Source organism: Ornithodoros turicata, chromosome 8, assembly GCF_037126465.1.
Source record: "Ornithodoros turicata isolate Travis chromosome 8, ASM3712646v1, whole genome shotgun sequence".
NCBI classification, from domain to species: Eukaryota; Metazoa; Arthropoda; class Arachnida; order Ixodida; family Argasidae; genus Ornithodoros; species Ornithodoros turicata.
The window spans coordinates 5,224,810-5,233,920 of NC_088208.1; the positions used below are offsets into that span (position 1 = coordinate 5,224,810).

The 9,111-nt window shown below is 42.6% G+C and overlaps 1 protein-coding gene across 2 annotated transcripts in view; it reads left to right on the forward strand.

Moving 5' to 3' along the window:
• Window positions 1-8,680, forward strand: part of LOC135366415 (probable ATP-dependent RNA helicase DDX23) — a 55,799-nt gene extending 47,119 nt beyond the window's left edge. For both annotated transcript variants that reach the window (XM_064599100.1, XM_064599101.1), the window contains exon 18: window positions 8,398-8,680. In XM_064599100.1, coding sequence (XP_064455170.1) covers window positions 8,398-8,621 — 224 coding nt within the window. In that variant the 3' untranslated portion in view covers window positions 8,622-8,680. The remainder of the gene's footprint in view (window positions 1-8,397) is intronic.
• Window positions 8,681-9,111: the final 431 nt, after the last annotated feature.

A 9,111-nucleotide genomic window follows, 5' to 3' on the forward strand; every position in this document is an offset into this window, starting at 1 on the left:
GAATTTTGTCCAAAAAGTCTGTTTTTCAAAGTGCATTTTTTTTTTTTTGTGCTCCTCGCGCCTTCACTTATCATGTCACGAAGTACTCCAGTCAACTTCAGACTAGAGATTGATTAAATACTTATTTTTTTAACTCGCACTCGTAGAAAAGTGAGTAGAAATTACGCTCGGAAGGCTCTTACTGTTTTGCCAGTTGCGCGATAACTTTCACACCGATCGACGCCATCTAGGTATCATTGGAAAGAGGAGAAATCCAGCTCCCCGATGGCAGTTGTTTCGCACTTCTCCGACAGCAAATAAGGGAGCAGGGCACGATCGATGAAAGCAAAACTCAGAAAGTGATTGGCTCCCGAGAGTCACGTGGCCAGCGTGCGGCCCTCCTATTGGCGGAAGCGGCGCGCCACGTTCAAAATGCGCGTTTTCCTTGATGTTCCGTACCGCGTCATCTGTTCCGATGAGTTTGTAAAGCACGATGACATTGATTTTTCATAATATTAGGAGCTGCTGTAGCAATTTGTAAGAAATAGGGTAAATGAAACTTCGAAGCTGGTTTTCCCAGCTTTTCATTTGCATCTGATTGTCATCACGGTGAGCTTCACCATATCTGTACGATTGAAGATAGAGGCTTCCTGTCTGTTGCATGGAGTTCCAGACACATTAAGGAGTGCAATAAAGCTATTAGTTATTATTTATCTCAGAAAATTTTATAAAGCCCTTTTTGTCAAGCAGTATATCTGTAGAAAAACAGGACAAGGGGCATTTAAACTTTGGCTAGCAATAAATGAAATGGGGAGAAAAACTAACAGCTTTATTGCACAGGGCAGGCAGGCCCTTAGTAATGTTTTGATATAAAAATATGAAATTTCAACACGATTAATCAATCAATCATGAGGCTCGTTAGACAGTATGCTTAAGTAAGTAAAAGAGCTGCTCAATAAGTAAAAGAGTATGCTGCTAAAAGAGTATGCTCAATAAGTAAAAGAGATATTCAGAAACCGATTGTTGCATTGAGATACTGGTGCTGAAATACATAAGCACACCAAATTTGGTTAAGTTTGAACTATAAAAATGAAAGATGAAAGTCACTGAAAAGGTTAACCAGCTGTAGGACTCGAACCCACATCTTCTGAATTGCCGGTCCAGGGCTCTACCAATTGAGCTAAGCTAACAGCTAACTAAATAAGGAAGTTAGCTTTAATTGCCACATCCCCCCTTAATTGCCTCATCTACCTACTAGATTGGATTGGGAGCATGTCCTCACAACTGGTGTCTCTCTCACAAAAGGGCAAATTTTAATACCTGTTTCAATTTTCTGTACTGTATTTATTTATGTGTATCTATGTACTTATTTTTGTGGCGTATTAGTATGCCATGCTCAGAATCTTTAATGCTTCCACTACATACTGTTACTGGTGGGCGCAATAAATGACAATGGCACGGTTCGCAGAGAGACAGCGGTATTCCATGGCAACCTGCCCCTGTCTTTAGTTTTATATTTTGAGTGCTTACTGTAAGACTTGAGCTCTACTTCGGCTAATCGAAGTGTGCAAACGGGGTAATTGAGAGAAGGCAGCCACTGAAAAGGTTAGCGAGCCGTTGTAGGACTCGAACCCACATCATCTGGATATCTTCTGGGTAATTGATTTATTCTGGATGAGAGGTACAAAGCGGAAGGACAAGAAGAATGACATGGCACCTTCCTACAACTGAAGGATCTGCTGTGGAAACGTATAATAAAGAGTACTAAGTGTAAGAAGGACCTGAATACAGGCTAGAGATGGAGTCACATGCTTAGAGAGAAAAGGAGTAAAAGAGGGAGGGTTGTCCTTCCAGATCAGTACTGTCCACTGTTTGATGTCCTTGTTCATACTTTGAAGGAGCACAGAAAGCGTTTCAGTCATGACCATTTTTTCAAACAAAGCCTGACTGTTAAAATGCCTGTTGTTAAATGACTGTTAAAATACCTGACTGTTAAAATGCACCACGCAAAGTGATTGACTTGACAGATGCATACATATCACAGAATTCGACTTTGAATATCGTGAGCGCGGCAACGGTGGCAATGCCCGCAACTAACCGCCAGAGTCGTTTTGACGTCATCGCGGTGCAACCTGCTAACTTGTTTGCTTGTTTGGAGAAGCGTCATCTGCTACACAGAGAGAGTGAACGGGGAGTAGAAACAAAGAAGAAAAAAAAAGTGCGAAAAGCGCCGGCCCCCATTGGAGCACGGTCTCTCTTGTAACCCCGATGACATCACAATCCTCCTCCTCCTCATTTCGGCCTGCAGAGCGAGTCGAGCGGAAACGCACGCGTTGATGTTCGGGGGCGTTTTATTCCAAGAAAAATACTGCGTACAGACAATTTTTTTTTTTTGTTAGTTGTCACGTCAAGTTACATCCTTTCGTAACTCGCCAGAAACAGGGAATCTTTTGGATGGCTTTCAGGGCTCCTTTAACTGAGGGGGAGCTACTGCAGTGTCCCCCACCATACTGAGTCATATTCGAGGTGTTGCAGCACCATGTGTGTTTTAACACATTTGCAAAGCTCTACAGAAAATGTACATTTCTGAAAATTATAGAGTGAACAGTACTCAGCTTCAGCAAGCTTTTGCCATGACTTGCGCACACTTCGATCAGTTCTCAGTCGAAAGAAATCGAATTTTCTGATGCGAGCTCCGAAATTAGCCAAGCCAACATACATAATAATAAGAATAATAATAATAATGTTTATTCAGAAAGTGAAAAGGAGCGAGCAAAAAGCTTCAGAAAGAAGCTTGACAAGGTTCGTCTCACCAACAACAGTACAGTGGCGAAAACGTGGACACACGTCCAGAAGCACAAGCACTACACAACAAATACCTTTGAAAACAAAAACATCAGCAATCTCAGTAACATACATTGATAGCAATCTCGGTAATATACACTCACGTTCCCAGGAAATATTCTAAGATATCCTTCTTCCTGCCGTAAAGAATGTCAATCTTTTTTCCAGTGCCGGTTAAGAGTTCAGGTAGTGTAAGGTATAGCAACTGTTTGCCATAATTTCTACTAATTGGAGGCATAACCCAGCTGCATGTTTACATAACATGTTTTTGACAGAAACAGGATGTGTAATGCATAAGGCCCTTCTTTTTCTGCGATTCCGCGATTCTGCAAAAATTTGCAGAATTGTGAGTCTGCCGCGGAACATGAGGTTTTGTGCAGAATTTTGCAGAAACCGCACGCTTAACTCAGTTTATGCGCGAGATGAACGGACTTTCCTCGCACCGGGTCGGCTTGCGTTACAGCGCAGATGTGCCAACCGGATAAGGCCCCATCTGTGTGCTGGAACAACCCTGTAGCTCCTCTCTCTAACCCTCAACTCTCTGGGACTCTGGAGTGGAATGCAAACGCTGACCCCTGCTTTGGTGTCCATAGCTGTCAAGTACCTCTGTGTGACAGTAAACTCTGTACATGCAGAGAGGTCACTTAGCAAGTACAATTTGATAGCCAGTGACAAACGTCACTCCCTCTCAGAAGAAAGTACAATGTATCTTATTATGCTAAGTCGCAAAAGTTTTTGGAGTTGTAACCATGTCCCTCCACACTAAAAGGTAACAGAGTATTTTCTGTCTGAACTAGAGCAATTTCCAATTTCTAGAGCAATTTCCTTTTACCGCGGAAAAATGCAGAATTCATAGTTCCCTGCTGCGGAATTCAGGATTTGCTGCAGCAGAAAAAGAAGGGCCTTAGTAATGCACCAGTCTAACTTGCAATGTGTGAATTCATTGAATTTTGCGCTGAGTTAAAGAGGTTCTGAACCACTTCTAATCTTTTGAAGAAAAAACGTTGCAAATATTGATTTATGTGTACTAAACATGCACATCAAAATGCTAGGCTTCTGTGATCCCACGTTGTGCTCATGTGGGATCCCGTCATGTCATTGTCATGTCATGTCATTGTGATCATGTGGGATCATGTGGGATGTGCCCACGAAGCTCATGTGCTGAGCGAGCTCCTCACCTCCTCGCCCGTTTTTGGAGTGATGTTTTATTGTGGACAAAACGTGCATACTTTTCTGTTTGCATAGCAAGGTAGGCAGTTGTAAAGGGGGAGCCGCCCACCCGTGAACCACCTTCTGTATGGGTTACCTTTGGGTACTTCGGGCAAGCGTGCATGGATGAAACATCAATTTCCATTTCTTCTGCCAATGCCTCTCAGCACAATTCGTCACTTGAAAAAAGTCACAATTTTAAAGATTCAACAATTAGAAACCACTCAAACGAGGAATGTGGGACTTTGAGTGTTGAATCCATGGACTGCAACGATTGAAACGGAGCCATGCATTTATAATGGGTTGCTTGTGGATTCTCAACCCCTTTAATGGTACGATATTCATTAGTCAAATTGCTGGTTTGCCAGTGAAATCCTAGACGGCAGCATATGATGGGGATATGGTTGATGCTTCCCTGTCAACCACAGCAGTCCTTGCAGCTGTGGACACACTTGTGAATGCAACAACACCACACCAGCAGAAGTGTGTTGTTGTCTCATGCTCATGCAACAACGTACTCATGCATAGACAGTTTTCTAAACCACTGTGGAATGGAGGCTTTGGGGGAAAATCAATTTTTGTCACTGAATTAAAGTTCAGACTGCTGTTCAGGCTGTAAAATCGTCTGTTAAGGGGGGCTTACAGCTATATAGTTGGCATGTGCACTGTGTTTTCATACTGTACAAATGAACAGCAATGAATTCTCAAAAAACATTCAGAAATGAAACTTTTTAAGTGTCATGCTGAAAGAAGTGCTCTTTGGAACCTGGTAAAAACTACATTTTTGAAAAGTAGGGCAAAGGGGGTAAAAATTGGATAAATAAGCCTGTGCTCTAAAACTTCCAGTATGCTAAATTCGGGCAGAAATAACGGGCTCAGTTATGCAAACTAACAGAACTGGTTTGGTACATGCGGTAATGTAACTGCATTTGCTGCAAAACAAGTTAATGTGCATTCCTACAGATGTCTCAGTGAGGGCAATTTGCCGGGTAAAAATCGAGTTCCACCCTAAACAGGCAGCCTTCAATTTGGGGTGCAAACTCTGGGAAGAATCGGGTTAAACCCTAAAACTTCAGGGTCTAATTATGGTTTGTTGACCTCTGGCTGACATACATAATCCCTTCATGAATCGAGGCCAAAAGCCCTTAGCAGACTTGTTGTGCATAACGCGTTACTAGTAATTGCGTTACTTGTAATCAATTACTTTTTTGAGCAATTTTTCGAGTAATCAGTTACTTTATTGTCAAAGTATTTTTTCGAGTAATCAATTACTTTTCTGAGTAATCGATCACTTAGTAACTGATTACTTTTCCGGCAGAGATTAACTTATCTTTCAGATGTGCTGCCCCAAGTCAAGCCCCTCGTGCCATCAGCCTTTGTTGGGTCGTTCTACTAAGAGTCACTAAATAAGTTATACTATAGCAAGCCTAGGTCATTGTAATAACGTTCCGGAATTTCAGGGTCTCTCCCTAATCTCTTCCTACACCAGTGTGGTGGTACTTGAACCTTTCGAGATTTAGTGAGTCATGGGGAAGTTCCACACTGTGTTCTTCCACAAACGGGTCAACGTCTTCCTGGACGATAAATACAGTAGACGTACAGATCTACCTGTCCTACGTGTTTTTGTTTTTTGGTATTTTATCGGCTGTTCGGTTGCTCCGCTTTTTTTTTTTTGTGAGTCACACAAAGACGGGTATAATTTGCGTGAATGCAGAGTAACGACCGAAGTAACGCGTTACTTTTCTACTTGTTACTCAATTACATTTGGAGTCGAGTAATGGTAACGGTAATCAATTACTTTTTTCGAGTAACGGGCACAAGTCTGGCCCTCAGAAAGTCTTCTCCCATCCCAAGTGCCATCCATAAAATGAGTTTTTTTTTTATCAAGGTTATTTCTGATTGATCAATCGAGTTACAAAAACTGGAAAGCAGAAAACCTATTTTATAAGCAGTCCTGGTAAAGAAAAGTGGAAGCTTCAGATTACAGCTCATTGCAACTTCCTGTGTACATATACTATACCATATTCACATGCATAATTTGTGCACCCCCAGTTTGGCACAAAACATGTGGAGCAAAGTAATATCACAAATGATGAACGATGGAAGTCACTGAAAAGGTTAGCCAGCTGTAGGGATCGAACCCACATCTTCTGGAATACCGGTCCAGGGCTCTACCAATTGAGCTAAGCTAACACGCCTCTCCAGCGACTTTCGGGGTGCGTCATCTGAAGGGACGACAAACCAGCCACTCACTCTCACTCACCCTCCTTTCACTCTTACATTTCTTGCTCACTCATACACACATTCATACGATGGAAATCGACGCAAGCGGCACCTGTTGAACAAGAGAGAAACTGATGTTCTGAGGCTGGAGCAACATAGAAGGGAGCCTTGTTTGTATCTGTCCCTTCTATGTTGTTCCAGCCTCAGAAAATCAGTTTCTCTAATATCACAAAATTTGCGGTTATCTGGCCCAGCGCCTCTCAGCGGCTGTGGTGTTTAGTTTCTGCTTCCCACATGGTTTTTGCCGCGGCCTCCACTTTTACTTGCTTTCACAATCAATGCCAGCACCATCAGTGGTACCTACTTGCTGCTGTGCTTTTGTTCGGTCTATGTTCAGACGATGGATGGTACCGCCCAATAAGCGGGGTATGCCATTAATTCATTTGCGCTCGCACAATGTCGGGTCGAGAAGCTCCCGGGCACATCCGGCCCTCTTGGACATTCCATCACCATCATTCAGGACCTATGTAAGGTATCACCATCTACTCTACACAGTGATAATGTCGTCATGAGCTCTACTGAGAGCCCGTGACTGGTACACTAACATTTGGGTGTATCGCATTCTTTGAAATTCGTTCCGCAAATTTCCCACATAATTTGCGCATCTCCAATTTTTTTTACCTTTGTGGGGTGAGAAAGTGCGCAAATTTTGTGAGTAAATGTGGTAACTGTATACCTTTTCTATGCAACTTCAAAATCAAACAGTTGTCATTCCAGCTCTAGCTTGGCAGCAGTTAATGTAGGAACCTGCCAATGCTGTCAGTCAGGGTGGAGGACGTAAGCCATGAGAACTGTTTAATTTATTTATACTGCTGGGCTTTGGCTGTCTGCTTGAGAGCCAATGAGGGGTGTCCTAGTTATTTGGCACCTCAGAGCAAGTGTGACAGGCGCATGTGATGTCAGTGCGAAGAAACAAGGGCAACAACAGAGGACATGGCATGTTGCTGACTTGCAACTAAAAGAAGATTTACTTTAGAAGTTTTAGGGATGGTCTCATCTCCCTCTTTGACCTTGTTTCTCCATCATCGCAAACATCTTCGATCACCCCAGTTTTCCTTTGCAATAGACCCGTCCTGATCGCACCATAATATTGAAATGGTAGGAATTATTTTAGGCTTACCCGCACTATGCATGTGTGGTGTAATTCAACAGCTCACATGCAGAGAAGAACAGTTCCTGTTGGAAACATCTTGTCCTGCCGCTGTTCCCTTAACATATCCCCACTGGTGCCTTTCTGCATATGACAACCAGGGTCCTTGTTTTGTTGTTGCTGCAGCTCAATACCTATGACAAAAAGCTGCATGTAGATTTTTTCACAAACATCCACTTTGCCACATGCGAATTTTTATACTAGTTCCCAATCTCCTAACTTACTTGCACATGAAGGGGAGCAGGAATAAGATTGTATCCTAAGGAAATGTAGAACAAAAGATACTCCATACTAAAATTCGCATATGTATATAATTTTGTTCTCACAAATTCAAGCACAATAGAAGTAGCCTTTAAAATTGCTTGCATTTGTGTCTGAACAAACTCTCATATCAGTATTTACTTTCAGAATATTGTTTTCATTGTGTGAGCTGAAACAGCAATTTGGGCCAGTTTACCAGAAATACTCCCGATGTCTCTGATAGCATAGCTAAAATATGCACTTACGTGCACCGCAAGGAAAAGCTTACATGTGCTTCTGTTTGCCGCCTTGGAAGATGTCACCCACGTACTGTTCCGAGCTAGACTAATCACACATATATTATTGCTGGTGCACCTCTCTACAGAAATTGGTATCATAGAGCATAGCTTGAAGAGTTGAAGCAAGTCGTTTGCCACTATTGTTTTTATATGTGCCACACATTTGCTACCCTTTGGGCAATTTTAAGTGCGTTTTTTCAATGTTTAGTTTTTTTCTTGGTGTTGGTTGCATTTGCACGAAGCAGAAACGTAAGAGGTAATGTGCCCTCGAGTTTTAGGTACACTGCTACAAAACAAACTGCTTTCTTGAAGCTCAAGGAGACGATGCACCAGCCCACTTGAATTTGCTCTGGAGTAAATGCAGATGTAACATGTTAAGTTTCTTGTTTCCAGACTACACTCACCGTATCGGCCGTACTGGTCGTGCTGGACTTCATGGAAAGGCTGTGTCCTTCCTCACGAAGGAGGACTCGCATCTGTTCTACGACTTGAAGGCACTGATGTTGAGCAGTCCTGTATCCACGTGTCCTCCAGAACTTGCCAACCATCCAGACGCACAACACAAGCCAGGAACAGTTGTCACGAAAAAGAGACGGGAGGAAAAGATATTTGCATAATGAGTCATGATGAGTTAAGTATGAGCTGTATTCAATTCAATAAAACATTGAAAGTTTTATGTGCTGTGTTGTTTACTTTTTTCCGCTCGTAATGGAGACTACTCGCTCATCATTTGAAGGTATCTGAACGTACCATTTGTACAATACCACTAGCCACTTTGCAAGATCCTGAAAACACTCATATCACACAAGCAGCCAGCAAACGCTGTAGCATTGTTTTTGCATTACCATAGGACAGCGTTGGTTGCCGGATTTAGTCGGACCTACAGGGTGATGGACAGCATCACGCCACACTGCACGTGCCACAACGTACTAGATTATAACGACCATGTCCATAACCAGCAAATGTCGTCATCAGCAGCAGGAACCACCTGGGGCACTCTGCATCGAACCACGGAATGTTCATCGTGATTGGACAGCAACTGTACGCGCATTTCGAAACTTAAAATCCAAGTGAAAAGGTGCAGTCAGATGCATACATGGCTCAAAA